Consider the following 25,497-nt stretch of genomic DNA (forward strand, 5'->3'; position numbering starts at 1 on the left):
TTTTTGCAATCCTCGACCCACAGTATAAAGCTAAGGTCTCCTCTTTTATTCCAGTAGAAGAGAGAAACAATAGATTCTCTGAATACCAAAAGGAACTTCTGCAGAACATGATGGAAATCTTCACACCTAATGTTGCTTGAGGCAGAGAGAAGACTTCATCCCAGAAACTGAGAACATCTAGCAGGTCTACAGCCATCAGGAAAACACTCTCCAAAGAGTGGGACATTTTCATGGCAGCCACTTGGGAAATTTCCACCACTGTGGGGCCAGTTGTGAGCAGGAGGGAAAGTATCTGCAGATGTTGCGGGAGTACCTGGCGGTTCGAACCCTGTCCTCTCTAATCCCTGTGCGCCCTACACTTATTGGGTCTTCAAACTAGACACGTAGCTGGAACTGTCCCTCTATGCCTTGAAGGTGCTGGCCTGTCCTGCCGCCAGCGTTCTCTCAGAGAGGGCATTTAGTGGAGCCGGGGGCATTATCACCAATAAGCACAGCCGTCTGTCAACTGACAGGCTGACGCTTATCAAAATGATCCAAACTTCAAAAACACATCAACCATAGGCACAGGCTTTGTATCCAAAGGGATATATTTATTTCATCCCAGAAACTGAGAACATCTAGCAGGTCTACAGCCATCAGGAAAACACTCTCCAAAGAGTGGGACATTTTCATGGCAGCCACTTGGGAAACTTCCACCACTGTGGGGCCAGTTGTGAGCAGGAGGGAAAGTATCTGCAGATGTTGCGGGGGTACCTGGCGGTTCGTAACCCTGTCCTCTCTAATCCCTGTGCGCCCTACACTTATCGGGTCTTCAAACTAGACACGTAGCTGGAACTGTCTCTCTATGCCTTGAAGGTGCTGGCCTGTCCTGCCGCCAGCCTTCTCTCAGAGAGGGCATTTAGTGGAGCCGGGGGCATTATCACCAATAAGCACAGCCGTCTGTCAACCGACAGGCTGACGCTTATTAAAATGATCCAAACTTCAAAAACACCTCAACCATAGGCACAGGGCTTTGTATCCAAAGGGATATATTTATTTCATAGTCCAATAATTATAAACGTGTTTTCAAGGCACACGGCCTCTTCCTCAGATAAGAATGGACAAAACTAGACAAACGGCATAAAACACTCCATGAATAAACAGGCATGTAGCCAAAAATACAGGCTGACTCACGTGTATTTAGAAGTTAGAGTGGAAGAAAATCTAGGTTCCAGTGACCACCAGTGTCTATGGTTTGACGTACAAACTGACTACGTCCAATCCAATACTACAACAAGAGTATTGGATTTTAGGAAGACAGATTTTAATAAAATGGGGGAGTATTTAGATAAAGAATTAAGAGGGTGGGATAAAACATCAGGGGCGAGCACTCAGTGGGCAGAATTAAAAAATGTCATATTAAAGGCAACTAGACTATATGTACGAGAAGTTAGCAAAAGTAAAAGGAAGAAGAATCCATTATGGTTTACTAGAGAGGTTAAGGCCATTGTAAAAGGAAAAAAGGCAGCGTATAGGAAGTATAAGGAGACTGGGAATGAAGCTGACAGAGAGACGTACAAAAGTATACAGAAGGAGGCAAAGCAGATTATAAATGCTGCTAAAGCCTCAAAAGAAGAGGAAATGGCAAAATCTGTTACTGCGGGGAATAAAACCTTCTTCAGATATATAAGTGACAGGAAGAAGAAGAAGAATGGCTGCAGCATTACTAAAATAAGTAATGGGGAGAATACGTTTATTGATGGAGATAAGGCGGTCGCTGACTATTTGAATAGTTACTTCTGCTCAGTGTTTTCAGAAGGCGGCCTTCACAATCACAGGATGGTTGGACACAACATTGCCTCCAGCTATATGGGTTCGGCTCCAGTATTTTCAGAGGCTGAAGTTGCAGAGGAACTTGCCCGTTTAAAGCTGAATAAGGCGATGGGTCCAGATGAGATCCATCCCAGGGTTCTTAAAGAACTCAGATCTGTGATTGCTGCCCCCCTGACAGATCTGTATAACCAATCCCTGCTAACAGGAGATGTCCCCGATGATTGGAGAACAGCCAATGTTATACCAATCCACAAGAAGGGGAATAGAGAAGAGCCCAGTAACTACAGGCCAGTGAGCCTGACATCTGTAGTAGTGAAAATGATGGAAACTCTTCTAAAAAAGAAGATAATGGATCACCTAAGAATCAACAATTTGATGGATCCAAACCAGCATGGCTTTACTGAGGGCCGATCATGTCAGACTAATCTCATTGATTTCTTTGATTATGCCACAAAAGTGCTGGATGAAGGTGGTGCTGTGGATATCGCCTATCTAGACTTCAGCAAAGCTTTTGATACAGTTCCCCATAAAGAGCTGATAGAGAAGTTGGAGAAAATTGGACTAAATCCCTGGATAGTTCAGTGGATTTGTGGTTGGCTGAAGGAGAGATATCAGAGGGTTGTTGTTAATGGTGTATATTCTGAGCAGAGGCTGGTTACAAGTGGTGTGCCACAAGGGTCTGTTCTGGGTCCCATTCTTTTTAATATGTTTGTAAGTGACATAGGAGAAGGGTTGATAGGTAAAGTTTGTCTGTTTGCTGACGACACAAAAGTGTGCAATAGGGTGGATATTCCTGGAGGTGTCAGTAATATGGAAAATGATTTAGCTTTGCTAGATACGTGGTCCAAACAGTGGAAATTGAAGTTCAACGTTTCCAAATGTAAAATAATGCACTTGGGGAGGAGGAATCCTCTATCCGAGTATCTCATCGGCAGTACTGTGTTGCAAAAGACTTCAGAAGAGAAGGATTTAGGGGTAATGATTTCTGAAAGCCTTAAAATGAGTCACCAGTGCAACCAGGCGGTGGGGAAAGCAAATCGTATGCTGGGGTGTATAGCTAGAGGTATAACCAGTAGGAAGAGGGAGATTGTGATCCCGCTGTATAGAGCTCTGGTGAGGCCACATCTGGAATACTGTGTCCAGTTCTGGAGACCTCACCTAAAAAAGGACATTGATAAAATAGAACGGGTCCAAAGACGAGCTACAAAAATGGTGGAGGGTGTGAGGCATAAACCATATCAGGAAAGACTTAAGGATTTGAATCTGTATAGTCTGGAGGAAAGACGGGAAAGGGGGGACATGATTGAAACCTTTAAGTATGTTAAGGGACTAAATAAGGTTCAAGAGGGGAGTGTTTTTAGTAAAAAACTGAGCTCAAGAACAAGAGGACACAGTGAGAGGTTAGTTGGGGGAAAGATCAGAAGCAATGTAAGAAAATATTATTTTACTGAAAGAGTAGTAGATACCTGGAACAAACTTCCAGCAGAGGTGGTTGGTAAATCTACAATAACAGAATTTAAACACGCCTGGGATAGACATATATCTATCCTAAGATAATAAGGAAGAAAATACTAAAAGGGCGGACTAGATGGACCCAGTGGTCTTTTTCTGCCGACAATCTTCTATGTTTCTATGTTTCTATGTATTAGTTATAACAACATATAGAGAGAGATTTATCAAACATATTGTAAAGTAAAACTGGCTCAGTTGCCCCTAGCAACCAATCAGATTTCACCTTTCATTTTCAAAAGAGTCTTTGAGGAATAAAACATGAAATCTGATTGGTTGCTAGGGGCAACTGAGCCGGTTTCACTTTACACCATGATTGATAAATCTCCCACATAGAATATACAAAGAAAAGTAAACTTACAGTTAGTAGTGTGTGAGACCTAGCATGCTGCCCACACCTCTATCTGCAGTAGCAAGACCGTGTAGGACCTTTGTCATGTTGGTAATGCACATGCTCACTGGGTCATTGTCGTGGTAACAACCCGATGCCAAAGGTCCTTCTACACTCAGCAGGAGATGTATTGCTACATAGCAAATTTTGTTAAGCTATGTATGTGCTGTTTTAATGGAAACATGAAATAAACATATAATGAAAATATAAACTGTACGACCTATGTATACGAACAGAAATATAGAGATGGCTAAACCGCCGGCCCCAGGCAGACATACGGCTCCGATAAGTGGACTGGCATGTATGTCTGGGTGTCAGCATGCAGGCACCCACCAAAGAGTAAAAAATATATCAACACATACAAATAAATAAAAACAATTTGGGAGATTTATCAAACATGGTGTAAAGTGAAACTGGCCCAGTTGCCCCCTAGAAATCAGATTCCACCTTTCATTCCTCACAGACTTGTAAAACACAATAGTGGAATTTGAACATGCCTGGGGTAAAAATATATCTACCCGAAGATAATAAGTAAGGAGTTACCAAGTGGTTAGATGGACCAAGTGTTTTTTATCTGCTGACAATCTTCAAGGTTTCTATGCACCTGGCTTCTGTTTAGCCATGCAGGGTCTCCTCCTGTTCTTCGCTCTGCAGCAGAGCTGTAACGCACATGTACGCACTGTAACGCACTGTAAAACCAAAGCCCTGCTGCTAAGAGCAGCGTCATGTGACAGCAAGCATAAAACAGCTTACCTGCATTCACAAGAGCAATTAGCAGGGCCAGTGGATCCTCACTCTGTAAATCAGAGCACTGCTCTAAAGCGCTCATTAGGAGCGGCTGCAGTTAAATGTGTTTTGTGCAGCACCTGGTGACTGAATGGGGCCCCTGACCGAAGCCTGATGCCAGCTATGCAGTCTCTGCCTGTGGGCGGCTCGGACTTGTGTCCCTTCTGGGAGGGGCCTAGTTTAGCTCGGGTTCCCAGGCCCAGTCTAGCTTGGAGGGCCAGTCTGAACCTGGTCACCACATTTTAAAGATCATAAAAGAGAGCACTTACCTGACATCATATCCCGATGATTGAGTACGCCTTCTGTGAGAAAGAGACGAACAGTTTATGCACAAGTGTAGACAATGTTGTATGTTAAATGACATGCTAAAAAATAAAATAAAACTGTGTACCAAATGAGGGCTTGTTTTCTGCATGACCAATTGTAATTTGTAATGACAACCTTCACATTATCATAAAATATACTCCAAAACACACACAAAAAAAAAGGTTTTAAAAATTTTGGGGTTCAGTCTTTACACAATTCACTGTGTGGTAAAATAGGCGTTACCTATATTCCTTATTTTGTCACTATTACAATACTCAATTTGCACATATTTTACTATGCTGAAAAAAAGAAAAACCTTATGAAAAAAATAAATAAAAAATAAAATATTCACCATTTTCTTCCCCCCTATAACTTTCTTACTCGTCTGTGTATGAAACTGTATTCTGCTAGCCCTCCCCGTACAAAGGAATCTTTAGAATGCCCAAGTTTTCCTGTGTTCTCTATGGGGAGGGGTACACCACAAAGAGAGCTCTCTTACTGCAGCTTATCCCCCTCTGAACCCCTATCATCATCGACATAATCTGTTGTTGGTTGTTCTCGACAGCCCCATACACCACTGTGAGTGGTTTGGTCAACATACTGTAAGTAAACCTGAGCCAGCTAAAACTGGTACAGTGTGTTTAGTCTAAGTTTTATTTATCTGCCTTACTATATGCTACTTACTATTTCCCCAGTTTTATTGCTTGAGCAAAGAGCAACCTTTCAAGGAAGCATAGAAGATTGTTTACATAAAACTGCCTCACACACAAAAGCCTACTCACCGATAACGGGGGTGTTCCGAGGTTTCAGACGGAGAGCGTTCTGGAATGGACAGAGAGGTGGAAGACAGAGTAGTGGCAATTGAAGCCGTAGTGGCCTCTTCAAATGATGGAGGTGTGCAGGGAAGCAAGTCTGCACGACCTACAGGAATATAAAATGAAAAAAGCAATGACTACAAGATACTGAAAATGTAATCCAACAAATGTTAACCCTTAGGGGACACAGCCAGTTTTCATTTTTGCGTTTTCGTTTTTCCCTCCTCGTGTATATAAGGCCATAGCGCCTGCATTTTTCCACCTAGAGACCCAAGTGAGCCCTTATTTTTTGCGCAACTAATTGTACTTTGCTATGGCAGATGTAATTTTTGCCTAAAATGTGCCGGGAAACCAGAAAAAAATTCAAAGTGTGGTGAAATTGAAAAAAAAAACGCATTTCTTTTATTTGGGGGAAATGTGTTTTTACGCCATTCACCCTGGGGTAAAACTGACTTGTTATGCATGTTCCTCAAGTTGTTACGATTAAAACGATATGTAACATGTATAACTTATATTGTATCTGATGGCCTGTAAAAAATTCAAACCGTTGTTAACAAATATACGTCACTTAAAATGGCTCCATTCCCAGGCTTATAGCGCTTTTATCCTTTGGTCTATGGGTCTGTGTGAGGTGTCATTTTTTGCGCCATGATGTGATCTTTCTATCGGTACCTTGATTGCGCATATATGACTTTTTGATCGCTTTTTATTACAATTATTCTGGATTTGATGCGACAGAGATTGCGCAATTTTGCACTTTGGGATTTTTTTGCGCTGACGCCGTTTACCGTGTGAGATCAGGAATGTGATTAATTAATAGTTTGGGCGATTACGTACGCGGCGATAGCAAACATGTTTGTTTATTAATTAATTAATTTATTTTTATTTATAAAATGGGGAAAGGGGGGTGATTCAGACTTTTATTAGGGGAGGGGGTTTTGTGTTATTAAAAATACATTTTTCTTTTACTTTACACATATACTAGAAGCCCCCCTGGGGGACTTCTAGTATATGTACTCTGATCTCTCATAGAGATCCATGCAGTATAGTTATACTGCATGAATCCATGAGATCGGTGTTCTATTACTTTTGGCTGCTGCAGCCAAAAGCAATAGAATGCCGAGCCGGGATCAGCGCCATTACGGAGCAGACCCCGGCCCGGGATGGATGCAGGGATCGCCCCCCCCGCAATCGCGCCGCAGGGGGGGCGATCCCCCCACTAGACCACCAGGTATGAATAAAAGCAAGTATTTAGAAGCAGCTGTCAACTTTGACAGCTGCTTCTAAGTACTTAATTAGCGGGCACGGCGATCGGACCGTGCCCGCTAATAGCCGCGAGCCCGGGCTACACGTGGCACCCGGGATCGCGGCAGTTCAGAGGGTGGTCGCCGCGCGACCCCCCTCTGAACTCCCATAGCGGCACGAGGACGTTCAATAACGTCCTGGTGCAGCTATGGGTTAAACACTGCACATGATAACATTAAATTCCTCACCACCAATTATTTTTTACAGAGGTGATAATTAAGGATGGTCCGAACCTGCCGAGGTTCAGGTTCGTATGAACCCGAACGCTCGGCATCAGATTCACGCTGTCTGCCCACTCCGTGCAGCGGGTGCATACAGCGGGAGGACCGTCTGGAAAACTGGGTACAGCCTATGGCTGTATCCCAGTTTTCCAGGCTGACCTTCCGCTGTATCCACCCTCTCCACGGAGCGGGCAGACAGCGGGAATCATTGCCGAGAGTTCGGGTTTGTACGAACCCGAACCTCGGCCAGTTCGGACCATCCCTAGTGATAATCCTAATTTGCTACTCAATCACCTCCTACTTGCTACTCAATCTCCTATCTATATATCTGTCTATCTTCTATCTCCTGTCTATCTATCTATAGCAGGATAGTGAAGCGGCACTGGAGTTCAGGTAGGCAGGTGCCAGCGGATGAGCGTCGACCACAGCTCACGGTATATATAATCAGGAAAGTCCACGGCACACTTAGGATCAAAGTTCAACGGTGATTTATTGTATCATAACAACAGCAATCCAAGTGACACAACGTTTCTACGGCTTCACGCCGTCTCACACTTGAAAATGACGGCGTGAAGCCGTAGAAACGTCGTGTCACTTGGATTGCTGTTTGTTATGATACAATAAATCACCGTTGAACTTTGATCCTAAGTGTGCCGTGGACTTTCCTGATTCTATCTATCTATCTATCTATCTATCTATCTATCTATCTATCTATCTATCTCCTATCTATCTATCTATCTATCTATCTAATCTCCTTCCTCTTCTACCTATCTAGAGTATACAGCAGAACAACCACACAGGTGTCCAGGTTGCCAGTAGGAATGATCTCAGCTGTGGTCCAGTAGCTGCAGTTTCCCACAATACTTCCAGTTCCAGTGATAGATGTGTGCTTTTATTCCACAGCAAAGTAACAGGTGCAGCACAGCAGTACAAAAAGTCAGATGCAACATTTCAGCGCTCTCCAACGCTGTTTTTGAGCATGCTTGTAAAAGGCTTTGGAGATTGCTAAAATTTTGTATTTATGAAATGTTTGCATCGAATTTTATTTTTATGCCACATTAACAAGGAGCAAAACTGGTGGAATTCTCTGCCACGAAATCTCACCAGCCTCCGTGTCATAATGGGAGTCTATGGGAGACTCGTGCGCCTCCTCTCTTCGCACAGAAGAATGAACATGTTCATTCTTCAGCGTGGAGAGAAGAGGCTCGCGAGCCTCCCATAGACTCCCATTATGACACAGAGGCTGGTGAGATTCAGGAATTCTGCCAGTTTTTCCCCATGTGAACGGAGCCTTATCGGGCCATATCGCCCAGCCCTAAAAACAGCACTGGGAAAAGTTGGCTACTATATAGGGCACCATTGGGGGGGTAAATACTATATGCGTTGCTTTTTCTGTGCCGCACATTTGACACAATGGATGCAGGGAGAATTGTATATGGTGGTGGGGTGGGGTTGGCTGGTGGGGTGGGGTGCGCCCACATCCGAATTTACCAGAAATGAAGATCATCCGGCCGGTACTGGAGTACCAGCTAGGATGATCTTCAGTAACATCGGCCGTTCTGTGACCCGGCCGGGTCACAGAACAGACGGTGTTATACGTCATGTGAACATGGCCTAAGGCTAGATTCAAACTCGCATTGGACTTTGTTCAGTATCTCCACTACATACACCATTTGGTGCCACAAAACAGAGCCAGATGTGTTAAACAATGGGGTCCACTGGGTCTCCTCCAGTGTTGATTTATTCCACAGGCTTGCAGGATATTTTGTCCACTTAGAGTCTTCAAAATAAAAGGTACTTAAAACAGCTCTGACACAAGTGTGAACCTAGCCTTATTGATGTTCATATATACGTGTTTGTTTAATGTGAATAAACTCACAATTCATGAGACACATCTGCATTATTTCTTGGTGGTTAGGGGATCTCATGCATAGCATCCTACATAAATACTGCCATGAACAGTTCCATTGATACGTTGTAAAAAATGAAGAAAACAAAATGCTGGAATAAAAAATAACTGATTACACTTACCAGCAGGGCTGGGCCATATGGCTAACAATTTATGTCTAAATTTCTTTTCTTTTAAAATTACATGTATAGTATTTTTAAATAGATTTGCATTTCCAGGAAAATACATAGTGCTTGAAAAGAGCACCCCTTTACCAGTGACTTTCTTTTAAGAGAAACTTTAGCCCAGGGTACCGTCCCTTTAAGAGAAACTTTAACCCTGGGTGCCATCCCTTTAATAGCGACCGGGGTCCCGTCCCTTTCAGAGCGACTTGGGTCCCGTCCCTTTAAGAGCGACCTGGGTCCCATCCCTTTTAAGAGCGACTTGTGTCCCTTTAAGGCTGCATTCCCACGTTCTGTGATCCTGACGGATCACGGACGTGGAATGCATGTACCGGAGTCCCCCCGCGGCCGGACAGCATCTGTAATTAGATGCTGGGAGTGGGGGAGACTGTATTCATAAGCGCCGCGCTGTAGTAACAGCACCGCGCGGCTGATTCATTACAGCGCGGCGCTTATGAATACAGTCTCTCCCGCTCCCAGCATCAAATTACAGATGCTGTCCGGCCGCGGGGGGACTCCGGTACATGCATTCCTCGTCTGTGATCCGTCAGGATCACGGAACGTGGGAATGCAGCCTAAGAGCGACTTGGGTCCCTAAAGAGTGACTTAGATCCCTTTAAGAGCAACCTGGGTCCCTTAAAGAGACCCAGGTCGCTCGTAAAGGGACCCAGGTCGCTCTTAAAGGGACCCATTTCGCTCTTAAAGGGTCCCATTTTGCTCTTAAAGGGACCCATTTCGCTCTTAAAGGGACCCAGGGACTCTCAAAGGGACCCAGGTCGCTCTCAAAGGGACCCAGGTCGCTCTCAAACAGACCCAAGTCGCTCTAGCGACATGGGTCCCGTACCTTTTGGAGCGACTTGGGTCCCTTTAACCCCTTAGTGACCGCCGATACGGCTTTCTACGGCGGTCACTAATGGGCCTTATTCTGCTGCCATCAGCTTTTTACGGCGATGGCAGAGAATAAGATTGCGGGGCCGGGACGGCCCCCACCCCAACCCCTCAGCTACCTCCGGCCCCCCCGCTTACCGTTATTAACGTTATAGCGGCGGCCGTCGGTAAAGAGGATTACTGGTGCTGCCGCCGCCTTTCATCTCCCCCCGCCGTGAATCTACGGCGGGGGGAGATGAAATAAGTGTATATCAGACCCCAGATCAGACCCCCCCTAGTGCCCCGATAACTAACCCCCCTCCCCCGGCGGCCATCATTTCCAAGATGGCCGCCGCCATCGCTGTGAACCGACTAACGTCGGTTAACAGCGATGAAAGAGTTAAAATGAATGAAAGCCCCATGCTCTCCACCACCGGAGGTAGCGGAGAGCATGGGGCAGTCATCGGGGACCCCCCTGTGGGGTCCCGGTACAAGCGATCAGCGGTATATACTATATACCGCTGATCGCTTGTACCATGTGCTCCCGGCACTTTTTATCCCCTGTCACCATAAATGATTGGTGACAGGGGATAAAAAGTGATGTCCCCCCACCCCCCAAGTCGCCCCCCACCCCCCCTGTCACCCACGTCCCCCAGTCACCTCCCCTTCCCCATATACTCACCGGAACCCACGGAGCTCCTTCCTCCTCGACGTCCTGGCTGGTTATGAAGTGCGCATGCGCTCCACAACCAGCCAAGCTCTGAAAATTTAAAGTGACAGAGACCAATTTGGTCTCTGTCACTGAACTATGATTACTGTGATAGAAAATATCACAGTAATCATAGTAATACAGTGAAAATGAATATGTAAAGTACAAAAAGTGACAAACATACAAAAAAATAAAACACACACTTTTTATTATAGTAATAATTGCAGTTTACTCCCAAATTACCCCTAACCCCTCCCCAGATTACCCGTAACCACCGCACGTTGCCCGTAACCACCGCACGTTGCCCGTAACCACCGCACGTTGCCCGTAACCACCGCAAATTGCCAGTGATCCCCTCCAAATTGCCCGTAACAACCCCAAATTACATGTACCCACCCCAGATTACCTATAAGCACTTCAGTTTATCAGTAACAATCCCAGATTGTCTGTAACCCTTCCAGGTTGCACATAACCCCCCCAGGTTCCCCGTAATCACGGCAAATTACATGTAACCCCCCCAGATTGCACGTAACCACCGCGCGTTGCCTCTGACCACGCCACGATGCCTCTGCCCACGCCACGATGCCTCTGCCCACGCCACGATGCCTCTGACCACGCCACGATGCCTCTGACCACGCCACGATGCCTCTGACCACCGCACGTCGCCTCTGACCACCGCACGTCGCCTCTGACCACCACACGTCGCCTCTGACCACCACACGTCGCCTCTGACCACCCCAAATTGCCAATGACCCCCTCCAGATTGCGGTGCCCATGTCAGATTACAGGTACCCACCCCAGATTGCCTATAAGAACTTCAGTTTATCCGTAACCACCCCACGTTGCCCGTATCCACCCCAGATTGTCTGTAAGCACTGCAGGTTGCGCGTAACCACCCCACGTTGCCCGTATCCACCCCAGATTGTCTGTAAGCACTGCAGGTTGCCTGTAACCAGCCCACGTTGCCTGTAACCACCCCAGATTGTCTGTAAGCATTGCAGGTTGCCCGTAACCACCCCACGTTTCCCGTAACCATCCCAGATTGTCTGTAAGCACAGCAGGTTGCCCGTAACCAGCCCACGTTGCCCGTTACCAGCCCACGTTGCCTGTAACCAGCCCACGTTGCCTGTAACCAGCCCACGTTGCCTGTAACCAGCCCACGTTGCCGTAACCACAGCAGGTTGCCCGTGACCACCACACGTTGCCCATAACCACCACACGTTGCCCGTAACCACCCCGCGTTGCCTGTAACCACCCCACGTTGCCTGTAACCACAGCAGGTTGCCCGTGACCACCCCATGTTGTCCGTAACCACCCCAGATTACCTGTAATTACCTCAGGTTGCCCATAACCACCCCACATTACCTGTAATCTCATTTTTTTTATTTTATTTTAGTAACTGCACTATTCTAATAACCATTACTAGCTGCGGTTTTGCTCCTGTAAATTGGCGCTCCTTCCCTTCTGAGCCCTGCTGTGTGCCCATACAGTGGTTTATACCCACATATGATGTACCGTTTTACTCAGGAGAACCTGCGTTACAGATTTTGGGGTACGTTTTCTCTCCTGTTCCTCGTCAAATTGAGAAATTTCAAACTAAACCAACATATTATTGGAAAAATTCGAGTTTTTCATTTTTACTGGCCAATTTTGAATACTTTCCTCTAATACCTGTGGGGTAAAAATGGTCACCACACCCCAAGATGAATTCTTTGAGGGGTGCTCTTTCCAAAATGTGGTGACTTTTGGGGGGAATCTATTCTGCTGACACTACAGGGGCTCAGCAAACGCACCTGGCGCTCAGAAACTTCTTCAGAAAAATCTGCACTAAAAATGCTAATTGGCGCTCCTTCCCTTCTGAACCCGGCTGTGTGCCCATGCAGTGGTTTATGCCCACATATGGGGTACTGTTCTACTCAGGAGAACCTGCTTTACATATATTGGGGTGACATTTCTCTCCTGTTCCTCGTGAAATTGAGAAATTTCAAACTAAAGGAACATATTATTGGAAAAATTCGAGTTTTTCATTTTTACTGTCTACTTTTGAATACTTTCCTCAAATACCTGTGGGGTCAAAATGCTCACCACACCCCAAAATAAATTCTATGAGGGGTGTACTTTCCAAAATGGGGTGACTTATTGGGAGATTTTACTCTGCGGACACTACAGGGGCTCTGCAAACGCACCTGGCACTCGGAAACTTCTTCAGCAAAATCTGCATTGAAAAAGCTAATTGGCGCTCCTTCCCTTTTGAGCCCTCCTGTGTGCCCATACAGTGGTTTACGCCCACATATGGGGTACCATTGTACTCAGGAGAACCTGCGTTACAAATTTTGTGGTACTTTTTTCCTCTTGTTCCTCGTGAAATTGAGAAATTTCAAACTAAAAGAACATAATATTGGAAAAATTTGAGTTTTTCATTTTTACTGTCTACTTTTGAATACTTTCCTCTAATACCTGTGGGGTCAAAATGGTCACCACACACCAAGATGAATACTTTGAGGGGTGCACTTTCCAAAATGGAGTGACTTATGGCGAGATTTTACTCCGCTGGCACTACAGGGGCACTGCAAACGCACCTGGCGCTCGGAAACTTCTGCAGCAAAATCTGCATTGAAAAAGCTAATTGGCGCTCCTTCCCTTCTGAGCCCTCCTGTGTGCCCATACAGTGGTTTATGCCCACATATGGGGTACCATTGTACTCAGGAGAACCTGCGTTACAAATTTTGGGGTACTTTTTTCCTCTTGTTCCTCGTGAAATTGAGAAATTTCAAACTAAACGAACATATTATTGGAAGAATTCGAGTTTTTCATTTTTACTGTCTTCTTTTGAATACTTTCCTGTAATACCTGTGGGGTCAAAATGGTCACCACACACCAAGATGAATTCTTTGAGGGGTGTACTTTCCAAAATGGGGTGACTTATGGGGGTTTTTCTCTCTGCTGACACTACAGGGGCTCTGCAAATGCACCTGGCACTCAGAAACTTCTTCAGCAAAATTTGCATTGGAAAAGCTAATTGGCGCTCCCTTCCTTCTGAGCCCCGCTGTGTGCCCATACAGTGGTTTACGCCCACATATGGGGTACCGTTGTACTCAAGAGAACCTGCATTACAAATTTTGTGGTGCTTTTTGTCTCATATTTCTTTTGAAAATGAGAAACTTTAATCTAAACGTATATATTATTGGAAAATTTAAATTTTCAATTTTTTTACTGCCTAATTGTGAATACTTTCCTCCAGCCCCTATAGGGTTAAAATGCTCATTATACCCCTAGATTAATTCTTTAAGGTGTGTAGTTTCCAAAATGGGGTCACTTATGGGGGTTTTCAGGATACCAGACTTCTAAATCCATTTAAAAAAAGAACTGGTCCCTAAAAAAATCAGTTTCACGAAAATGTGATAATTTGCTGATAAATTTCTAAGCCCCATAACACCCTAAAAAAGTAAAATATGTTTACTAAATTATGCCAGAATAAAGAAGACATATTGGTAATGTGACTTAGTAACTAATTTATGTGCTACGACTTTCTTTTTTTAGAAGCAGAGAATTTCAAAGTTCATAAAATGCAAATTTTTTTTATTTTTCATGATATTTTGATGTTTTTCACAAAAAACACACAAAGTAGTGACCAAATTTTGCCACTAACATAAAGTGCCATATGTCACGAAAAAACAATCTCAGAATCGCTAGCATACGTTAAAGCATCACTGAGCTATAAGAGCATAAAGTGAGACAGGTCAGATTTTGAAAAATTCGCCTGGTCATTAAGGCCAAAACTAGCTGCAGCACGAAGGGGTTAAGAGGAACATGCGTCCCGTCCCTTTAAGAGTGACATGGCTCCCATCCCTTTAAGAGCGACTTGGGTCCCTTTAAGAGCGCCTCTTCTACTTATAATGGTAAAGATCATTGCTTGGTTACCATGACAATCTTACTCATGTCAGGGAGACAAAATAGTTAAGGACCTTCCATATATTACCTCTTCTATTGGCCAATAGTGGACATGTGACTGTGGATGTTGTGAGACATTGCCTGACAAGACCTTAGAGTTCCTATTGGCTGCTATATTTCAGCTATTTGCATATGTGCTGTGATTGGCTGTCAGTGGTTAGAGTGTGGCCATTATTTCCAACGAAAAATAGATAGCACACCTCACACCGCTGAGGGCTTCGAAACGCAGTTTGAACGGAGTCTGTGCGCAAAGCGGTTCGGGCTGTATTACGCGTTGAAAAATGGCTGGAAGAAGAAGAAGAAACGGAAGAAGAAGAAGAATATGGAATATGTGTCAGAATACACTAAGGGGGGACATTTATGAAAGTAACGCCCAAGGCGTACGCGGGGCAGAAGGCGCAGATTCGCCCCTTCTTCCTGATGTAGCCTGCCGTATCCCTTTCTCACCTCATAGGAGGGCGGGGGAGTGTTGCGGTAGGACGTGGAGGAAGCGTGGCATCCTCCCATGCCTCATTTATCATGATTTACACCTGGGAGCAGGTGTAGATTTGTTGCGCCTCTTAGTGAATTCGGCCGCGGGGGGAGGGGCTTAATTTAAGACCGGCGTACAAGAACGCCAGTCTGGATAAATCCCCCCCCCAAGTGAACAGTACATCCTATTCATGTTTTGTTTTTTTTTAGGAGAATTACCAACATAAAACCTTGGTCAGCCCCACTTGGGGTATGTTTACATTAAAAAAGGGCTGTGTGTGAAGGGGGGGATACGTTAGCATAACAACAGAAAGTTATTTTATTGTATAATGTAGTACAGGGTTCCTCACCCTAAGGTACGCATACCACAGGGAGTAAACGGGAGGCATCAGAGGAAAAAAAGGGTGAGGAGGTAAGTTTGGAAAATCCAGTTAGGGCTGGGCAGTTAGAGCACCTCTCGGTTCCTCTCACACTGAGCTGACAGTGCAGTGTGTAGTGAAGTTAGAAACAGCTCTGTGTTGTTTAAGTGTTTCATTTTTTTGAGCAATGCAGCATCATTCAATCGACTGTAGTGGGTGCAGTTGCATCATTATCTGTACCACAGGCCGTGCTTCCCCATCAGTGAGGTGACCAATGACCTCTGCACCGCCTGCTCGCGTCCTCCCTCCACCTCATCATCCCTGTACAGCATCCTCTAGCTCCTTCCATACCTACCTGTGCCCCTGCTGGTTCCCAAATAAGTAAGCCTGTCTTCGTCCTCTCTCCTCTGTCTTTCAGCCTATCTTTATCTATCTGTCTATCTGCTCCTTGTTATATCTATCTCCAACTTCTTCTATCTCATATCTATCTATCTATCTATCTATCTATCTTATATAACAGCAAGTCCAACAGCACTCGAGAATTTGAAAAGCAAAACTTGGTGATTTATTCCATTAGAAAAAAAGCAAAACAGCACATGTGTCAGTACAGTATATGCCATCCTCAGGCATATAGGCCTTTGAAGCATTGCACATACCCGCACATGCTGTGCTGTTTTGCTTTTTTCTAATGGAATAAATAACCATATTTTGCTTTTCAAATTCTGGAGTGCTGTTGGACTTCTGTTGGGGTTTGGAATCCTGATTGGGGTTTTCCAGCTGGCACCCTAAGCTGTTCTGTGTGCTGCTATCTATCTGTGTTTGCGCTATCTATCTCCGACTTCTCTTATCTACAGTGGTTTGCAATAAATTTGAATATCACCAAAAAGTTGTTTTTTTTTTATCAGTAATTCAATTCAAAAAGTGACCTCATATATTCTATAGAGTAATCACATACAGAGTGAAATTTTTCAAGCATTTATTTCTCTTAAAGTTGATGATTATGGATTACAGCCATGAAAAACCCAAAAGTCAGTATTTCATAAAATTAGAATAATTAACCCAAAACACCTGCAGTGGCTTCCTAAGTGTTATAAAAGGTCTCAGTCTGGTTCAGTATGCAACACAATTATGGGAAAGACTGCTGACTTGACAGTTGTCCAGAAGGCAGTTATTCACACACTCCACAAGGAGGGTAAGCCACAAAAGTTCATTGCTAAAGAAGCTGGCTGTTCTCAGAGTGCTGTATCAAAGCATATTAATGGGAAGTTGAGTGGAAGGAAAAGTGTGGTAGAAAAAGGAGCACAAGCATCCAGGAGAACCGCAGTCTTAACAGGATTGTAAAGAAAATGCCATTTAAAAATTTGGGAGAGATTCACAAAGAGTTGACTGCTGCTGGAGTCAGTGCTTCAAAAGCCACCACATACAGACGTCTGCAGGACATGAGCTACAAGTGTTGCAGTCAAGCCACTCCTGACCAAGAAACAGCACCAGAAGTGTCTTATTTGGGCCAAGGAAAAGAAGAACTGGACTGTTGATGAGTGTTCCAAGGTGCTGATTTCAGGTAAAAGTAAATTTTGCATTTCATTTGAAAATCAAGGTCCCAGAGTCTGGAGGAAGAGTGGAGAGGCACACAATCCAAGCTGCTTGAGGTCTAGTGTGAAGTTTCCTCAATCAGTGATGGTTTGGGGAGCCATGTCATCTGCTGGTGTAGGTTCACTATGTTTCATCAACACCAAAGTCAACGCTGCCGTCTACCAGGAAATTTTAGAGCACTTCATGCTTTCCTGTGCTGAAAAGATGTTTGGAGATGGAATTTTCATCTTCCAGCAGGATTTGGCACCTGTCCACACTGCCAAAAGTACCAAACTCGCCAGACCTAAACCCCATAGAGAATTTATTGGGTATGTCAAGACACCAGACCCAACAATGCATACGAGCTGAAGGCCGCTATCAGAGCAACCTGGGCTTCAATAATAACTCTGCAGTGCCATCAGCTGATCGCCTCCATGCCGCATTGATGCAGTCATTCATGCAAAAGGTGCCCCGACCAAGTTTTGAGGGCATTTACTGTACAGACTTTTCATTTGGTCGACATTTCTGTGTTAAAAAAACATATTTTTTTTCGGTTGGTTTTATTTAATATTCTAATTTTCTGAAATACTGACTTTTGGGTTTTTCTTGGCTGTAATCCATAATCATTAACTTTAACAGAAATAAACGCTTGAAAAAGTTCACTCTGTATGTAATGACTCTATAGAATATATGAGGTAAAGAGCCTCTTAGACATACCCTCTCTATTATGTATCAATTACTACTTGCCTCACCCGATGAACCTATCCCTGACTTTATTGTTAAATGGGAGGCGGATTTAAAGATTAACTTTACTGCGGAACAACGCAAGCGTATCTTTTGCCTTGCTCATAAGTCATCAATCAGCTCCAGATTTCAGGAGACAGGATAAACTGCTGTCGCGCTGGTACAGAGTTCCAGCAAAGCTCCATGCCCTGATACCGACAATTGATCCGTTGTGCTGGAGATGTGGGCTGCTGAGCGTACACTGATGCACATGCTGTATTCTGGGACTGCCCTATACTTTCTGTTGGTGAGGCCTGAGGACTGGAATTGAGAAGCACTGTTCTAAGAGACACCCTGCTCCGCAGGGATCGCGGCCCTCCTCGGACTGATTTCTGCCCCCCACCCCCTCCTTACTCTGTCCTATTCTGTCTTATTTTATTTGTTTATGGCCCAATCTATTTATACTTTATCTTATTTATTTTATTTTTCTTCCTATTTATTTATTATTTTTTTCTTATCTCTCCTCTGCCTTTACTTTCCCTTCCGTGGGAAACTTCTATCTTTGTTCTTTACTCAGGCTCTGGATCTCGTTACTAGGGCTTTTTCCTTTTGCACTGTTTATAACATATTGAAAATTGTTGTATGTTGGGCGAAAGGGTTGTAACTTCTTCCCCAAGCGGCTGACTTTACCTTGGAACATAAGGAGTGATTTTGACTCTTTCATATGTTGCTGTATTCACTCTTTGCCTGTATTGTCATTTATCCCTGTCTGGTGTTGGAGTTGTTTCTGATGTTTTTGCCTGACATCAAATTAAATAAAGAATTTAAAAAAAAAAAAAAAGAATATATGAGGTCACTTTTTGAATTGAATTACTGGAAAAAAATAAATAAGTTTTTGTTGATAATCTAATTTATTGCAAACCACTGTATCTACCTCCAACTTCTCCTATTTAGCTCTCGAATTAAAGTAATAAACGTGTGCTTTTATTCCATTTCGCAGCAAAGTAACAGGCGCAGCACAGCAATACAAAAAGTCAGCATGCTTGAAAAAAAAGAGGAGGAGATCACTGAAATGTTGCATATGATTTAATTTTTTAGGCCATATTGCCCAGCCCTAGGGGGCAGTAATGAGAGAAGTTGGCTACTATATAGGGTACTACCGGGGGGGGACCACTATTTTAGGATTGCCTACTGCATGAGAGAATCAATGGGGTTGAGGGTGTAACTTCTATATGGACCAGTGTTAGGGTTGGTTCACACTACGGAATCCGCAAGGATAAGTTCCAGTAGATTTCGTGGCTCGTACCCGTTCATGGCGGCGTGCCTATCCGCTCGTGCCATAGACACCATTCTATGGCCGGGCAAATTCCGCCTTCTGCCAAAAGAACTTACATGTCTATTCTTTCGGTGGACAGCGGAATCAGCCCGGCCATAAAATGGTGTCTATGGAGCCGGCGAGGACTTGTCGGCGTGGATTCCGTAGTGTGAACTTGCCCTTAAGGGGTACTGTTAAAGGGTTTTCAAAGATAAAATAACTTATCGACAGAATAGGGGATAAGTAAGTGATCGCCGGGGGTCCGACCTCCGTACCCCCTGGCAATCTCTGTATTGCCCCACAGATCCTTTGTTTTGAATAGGGAACTGTACATCACCAGACGCTCTATTCATTCCAATGGAGCTGTTGGAAAAAGCTGTAGTGCTGTACTCTGCTCTCTCCAGCAGCACTATAGTGATTGGCTGTCTTCGGTGTCTCTGTTAGTGATTGACTGAATTGCCTGCCGCTTCAGACACCAGATCTGAAGTTCCGCCGGCCAACATACAGTCTGCTAAACAGTGTGCTGGACAGATCATAACATAAATCAGTTGGCTGTGTGTGGGGGGCAGCCTGCCCCTTCAGAGACCAGCTCTGAAGTTCAGCTGACCACTGTGGACATTGGGCAGAAAACGTAGATACCAGGGAGCTGGCAGAGGCACCAGGGAGCATAGAGAAGTATGTATGTACTTTATTATTTTATTTACAGGTTCAACAGTCATCAGAGCATCACTATTATACTTACCAATGCGCAGATTTTAGGTTAGGACCAAAAGACACAATCAGCCGATGATCATTGTCATCGGCTGATCATTGTCTTTATTACATAGAGCGATAATCTGCCGAACAGCCCTGATTCGGCAGATTATCGCTCCCCATAATAGAGCCCTTATATGTGTGTCAGCAGATTCTGTGGAGAGGTGTTGTGTCCAAAAGAAGTCATCATGACAGTCTGGGCTAAGCGGGGAAGACAACGAAAGAGGAAGCGTCTGATGAGAGAAGACGTCACCTCTGAGTGCCTGAATGATGGAGTCACTGTCCTCTCTCTTGACATCTGTTATCGGAAATATTTTTGTCCCCATAAGATAATAGTTAGCATCTTAAGTTAGACCTCCGTGTTGTTCTTTTCCTCTGTTATTCCTCCTAGAAATGTAAGACAACAGGCCTGGTCTACATGGAGACTTTTACTGACATATATTATAACACTTCTCTAGGTATGCCAGGCCTGACTGTCATCTGGGTCAATATTAATGTAGCGGGTTGCACACCAGTAGCAGAGTGGATAAATGATTGCTATGTTCTAATTAATATCCACAAGTTTGCTTGAAAAAAATTGAATGAGTCTTTTGTGCTGCAGGTGCATAAAGTGCTTGTTTATTTTACAAAGATTCATTTAGCTTCACACATCATAACACAATCTTTAGTCGGATGTTTCGGGGGTTATCTACACCTTTGTCAAGGGGTCTGTGTTCCGGCGATCCGGGTCGCAAGATGGCATCTGGGTATCACCAATCTTCTGCTCAATATGTGGTGAGGTGGTTGGTGTTGGTGTCAGCTCAGCCAGTGATGTTATAGTCGTGACGTCAATGCTCGTCCGACACACAGGTGTGATGTTGATACCTGCTTATTTGTGTAGATGGCTGTGTTTCCCAAATGGTCGGTAACCTGATGGGTTGTAGTGAGTCCCTTGGGCTCTTGTCACGGTAGTCCTGAGTTGCAAGTGACCCGCCCGGACTATCGGTACTGCCACTCACAAAAAAGGGAAAAATAACCCAAGGTGTACGGTGCTGTATGTATAGGTGCTGGTGCATAAAGAATATTCCCAGCAGTATAAAAATACAAAAGCTTTACTGTTAAGTCCTTCCATATAACAATACACGTTTCACAGAATAGATAAATCTTCACACAGATTTTTAGTGCTTGAACTTGTTATGCTTGAGGAAGTGCTTGAGAGTAGCAAGAGAGAAGAGAGGTAGTTGTAGTGGTGCATGAAGAGTAGAGTATAGGAGTTGGCCAGAGGAGCCCCAATTCAATGTAGCTGTGTACTCTGCCGGAACCTGAAGATATACTTTGTAGTGAAGTGTTTACTTGTATTTGTGTATAGACGTTGGTCTGACCACTTTCTGCCCTACAGTTGTAAGCTACTCGTCCTGTCAGGGTAATACAAGCCCCAGTCGTGGTTATCTGGGTGTAGCTAAGTGTCTGGGGGTGTTCCAGTTACCTGCACTGCACGATAGGGTAGGTAGGCATTAAGTACTGGCTGCTTTGTCCTATCGAGGTTAGTTCCTCTTGTGCTCAGGATACTGCCCTGCTCTGTGTAGATGCGTTCTCAGCGTGGGTTAAGGTGTTCCTTGATGACCTCTCCCTTAAAAGTGCTTAGCACTGCATGGTAGTAATTGTGAAAGAACTGGTTGTTTCTTGCTGTATCTATACACTGTGGTGTCTAAACTAGACTGGCTCCATTGTCCCAGACAGGGGTCCTGGCATCAGCCAAGCCTTGGCTTAACTACAGCAGGAACAGTAGTTTTTGCGTCTTCCCTCTCTGAGAATCTGGTAGGAACTTAACTGCACTTCCTCCACCATGTAACTCCTTCTACAGGGGCCTACAGTGTGCCGCGCTCTGAGTGGTGGAGACAAGTGTGTGCAGGAGAAAGGAAAAAAAAGAGATAGGCTGAGAAGAAAAGAGCACCTCCTATTGGTCAGTAATAAACACATGGTACAACAGAAACATCAACCCAATGCTGACCCCAGCTGTGCAACACACAGACATAAAGAAAGCACTGACACCTATTGGCAAAACCCTAGAATACCTCATCACCACTTTATGTATAATCTGATTTTATTGGCAACCATGCAAAATAACAGATACACATTAAATCACATGCAATAAACTGCGACCTGCAAGTCGCATGGTGTCAGGTTTTCTAATATAATAAAAGAATACAAATAGAAGCAGCTATCAGTTATAGCATAATGCTGCTAGAGGTGCCCAAGGCACCAAACAGAACCACCAGCAAAAAGTAACATTGATGGATATGCAGGTTGGAAGAAAAAGGGAAAAGAAAGACAAAAGAAAAGAAAGAGGAAAAAAGGGAAACAAAGATGAAGAGAAGATCAGAGGGAGAGAGGGGGATGGCAGGGGGAGGAAAATGGCTACCACAGTCAGATAGGCTCGCCAACCCCAGAAACACAGAATCTCCGGATGTCAGAAGTTAGCGGATAAGAGCAAGGAACTCCTCTGAATCCATGAACAAGCGCCAAGGAAAACAAATTTTTTCTAATTTGTCAGATCGATCATGGGCCTCAGCCACTAACTCTTCCATTCTGCCAAGGTCTCTAAGCTCACTCATCCATTCTGCCAGGGTAGGTACAAGGGGAGTCTTCCAGTGCCGGGGGATGACCATGCGGGCAGCAGTCATGAAGTGTCGCAAGAGTCCCTTTTTGGAGAGAGAACCCGGTAGTTTAGATAACAAAGTCAGTTGGGGAGAGTTGACGACGATCTGTCCAGAATACGCAGTGTAGATTCCCAAGACTTTGTCCCAGAAGTCACGGATCCCCGGGCAAGCCCACCAGATGTGCAACATATCACCAGCTTCCGTCAGGCACCGCCAACAGTGGTCAGAGGCCTCAGGGAACATTTTATGCAAGGTGACCGGGCAGTAATACCACCTCGAGATAATTTTATAGTTCTTTTCCTTAGCTTTAGCAGCCATGGAAATGCCGTGGGTTAGTTCGCATATCGTCTGGACTGTGAGTCAAGAGAGGTGTTGAGGTCTGCTTCCCATTTATCAAAGAAATAAGCTCTGTCAGGGTTAGCGATACTGACCAAGATCTGATAGATAACCGAGATACAATGCGGAATGGCAGATGTGGAGACAACTAGGTTGTCGAAGTCAGTGAGTGCCGGGTTGTAAGTGTCCCGTGGGAAGAGGGCCCTAATGAAAGAGACCAACTGACTATGTTCCAGCCAGGACAGCCGACCTCTTGCAGACTGGGCTTGAAGAGAAGCCAAGGAAGAAACTGTCCTGCCCGTCATGCAGTCACGTATTCTAGGACAGGCAGATCGGTCCCATAGCAGGAACGTGTGTGTCTGCCATCCGGGCTGGAATTTCGGATTCTGGAGAATAGGGGAGAGCGGCCCAGGGGTAACAGACAACCTCCGTTTAGCAACCCATCTATCCCAGACACAAAGCGTATGAGACATCAGAAAAGGGAGACCTGGGAAAACCTGACGGTCCTCAGGAAGTATCCAGGGGAGGACAGAGGGGTCAACCGGCACAGGGAAAACATCAGGTCCACCCATCTCTTCAGACCTCTGCTGTGTACCCAGTCCAGGACCCCACGCAGAACCGCCGCCTCATGGTAAGAACGCAAATCAGGGAGACCCATGCCACCCAGGGATCTGGACTGTGTGAGAGTTGAGTATTTGATCCGTGGTCGGCTCTTGCCCCAGATAAATTTTGAGATGGCACGGCGTAGGGTCCTGAAAAAGGCCACCGGCACGACAATGGGTACAGTCTGGAAGATGTACAGCAGTTTTGGAAGGACATCCATTTTTACAATAGCCATCCGTCCAAACCAGGAAGCTGGTTTCAAGAAGTAAGAGGTCATTTCTGACAAGACCCTATTCAGCAGGGGAGTATAATTCAAGGCAAAGAGAGAGCTAAGAGCGGAAGGGACTCTAACACCTAGATACTCAATAAAGTCCGCATGCCATTGAAAAGGAAAGGAGGCTCTGACCACACCAAATGTCTCCTGTGGGATTCAAATGTTGAGACCCTCAGTTTTAGACAGGTTGACCTTAAAGTTACTAAGGTCACCAAACCGCTGAAATTCCTGGAGAATGGAGGGAAGGGAAGTGATAGGAGAGGATATATATAGAAGCAGGTCATCCGCATAGAGTGCCAATTTGTGGTGGTCCTGCCCAAACACTGCCCCCTTGATTGTGGGATTTTGCCGTAGGGCCACAGCCAGGTGTTCCATTGTGAGAATATAAAGCGTGGGAGACAAGGGACAACCTTGGCGTGTACCATTGTGAATCGTAAATGAGCTAGAGAGTATGCCATTGGCCCGAACACGGGCTGACGGGCAGGAATACAACGCCATGATCTTATCTACAAAATGCGGACCAAGTCCCACCCCTGCCAGGACCGACCGCAGGAACCCCCAATGCACTCTATCGAAAGCCTTTTCAGCGTCAACAGAGAGTAAGCACAGAGGGGATCCCGAACGGCCAGCCCACGACAGCAGCGAAAGTGTCCGAAGGGTATTGTCCCTTGCCTCCCTGCCCGGGACGAAACCAACCTGGTCGTCATGGATGATTTGGGGGATAAGGAGACTCAGACGAGTTGCCAGCACCTTAGCGTAGAGTTTGAGATCACAGTTGATAAGGGAAATAGGGCGGTAATTTTTGCAGTATTTGGGGTCCTTACCAGGCTTGGGCAGGACCACCACATGTGCCTCCAAGGATTGGCGAGGGAAGGGACAGGAAACAGAAACGTCATTAAAGCACTCAGTCATAAACGGAACTAACAATTCCTTAAATATTTTGAAAAATCCGGCAGTAAAGCCATCAGGCCCCGGGCTCTTACCCCCTTTAGTATTAGTGATGGCTGCCCGAAACTCATCTTCCGTGAGGGGAGCTTCCAATTCTTCAGCCGACTCCGCAGGAACGGTAGGTAATGCTGTGTCTAGCAGATAAGCGGACACCCTAGTCTCCATTTCCTCCATTGACAGCTCCGAGAAACGGCCCTTAGTATTATAGAGAGAGGAGAAATAGGAGCGAAAAAGAGCTGTGATTTCTTTGGGATTATGTACCTCCTTGCCTTGGTGATCGAGGAGACTAGGGATGTGCGTAACCCGCGTTCTCGGATGAATCAAGCGGGCCAAAGCTCTGCCGCTCTTATTGGCATGTTCACAGAGAAAGCTACAATACCATTCCTGCTGAGAGGAGGAAGACTGAGCAAGAGTATCTTTTAGTTGTTCCCTAGCCAGGGTCAGTGCAGTCCAGTTCTCATCAGTGGCATTTCGTTTATGGGCTGTGGAAAGTGCCTCAACCCGACCTAGCAACGCTACAATTTTTGCGCTCCTCTCTCTCTTAAGCCGAGCCCCATGCTGGATCAGGGTCCCCCTAACAACACACTTAAGAGCCTCCCATTGTAGAGGTAAGGGGGTGTCATCAGAAGCATGATCTCGCAAGAAGTCCTGTATTGTCTGTGACACAGCTGCTTTGCATGCCACATCCCGAAGAAGTGACTCATTCAGTCTCCACGACCATTCCCTGGGTACCAACCCCGGCAATTGCAAGGACAAAAAGAT

General features: G+C 45.2%; 1 protein-coding gene across 8 annotated transcripts in view; it reads right to left on the reverse strand.

The window, feature by feature from the left end:
• Positions 1-25,497, reverse strand: part of PIP5K1C (phosphatidylinositol-4-phosphate 5-kinase type 1 gamma) — a 593,211-nt gene that overhangs the window by 208,595 nt on the left and 359,119 nt on the right. For all 8 annotated transcript variants that reach the window (XM_069962589.1, XM_069962584.1, XM_069962587.1 and 5 more), the window contains 2 exons: positions 5,587-5,725; positions 4,768-4,800 (listed from right to left, as the gene is read on the reverse strand). In XM_069962589.1, the coding sequence (XP_069818690.1) occupies positions 4,768-4,800; positions 5,587-5,725 (172 nt within the window). The remainder of the gene's footprint in view (positions 1-4,767; positions 4,801-5,586; positions 5,726-25,497) is intronic.

The sequence above is a fragment of the Dendropsophus ebraccatus genome, chromosome 3 (genome assembly GCF_027789765.1).
Source record: "Dendropsophus ebraccatus isolate aDenEbr1 chromosome 3, aDenEbr1.pat, whole genome shotgun sequence".
Lineage (NCBI taxonomy): Eukaryota > Metazoa > Chordata > Amphibia > Anura > Hylidae > Dendropsophus > Dendropsophus ebraccatus.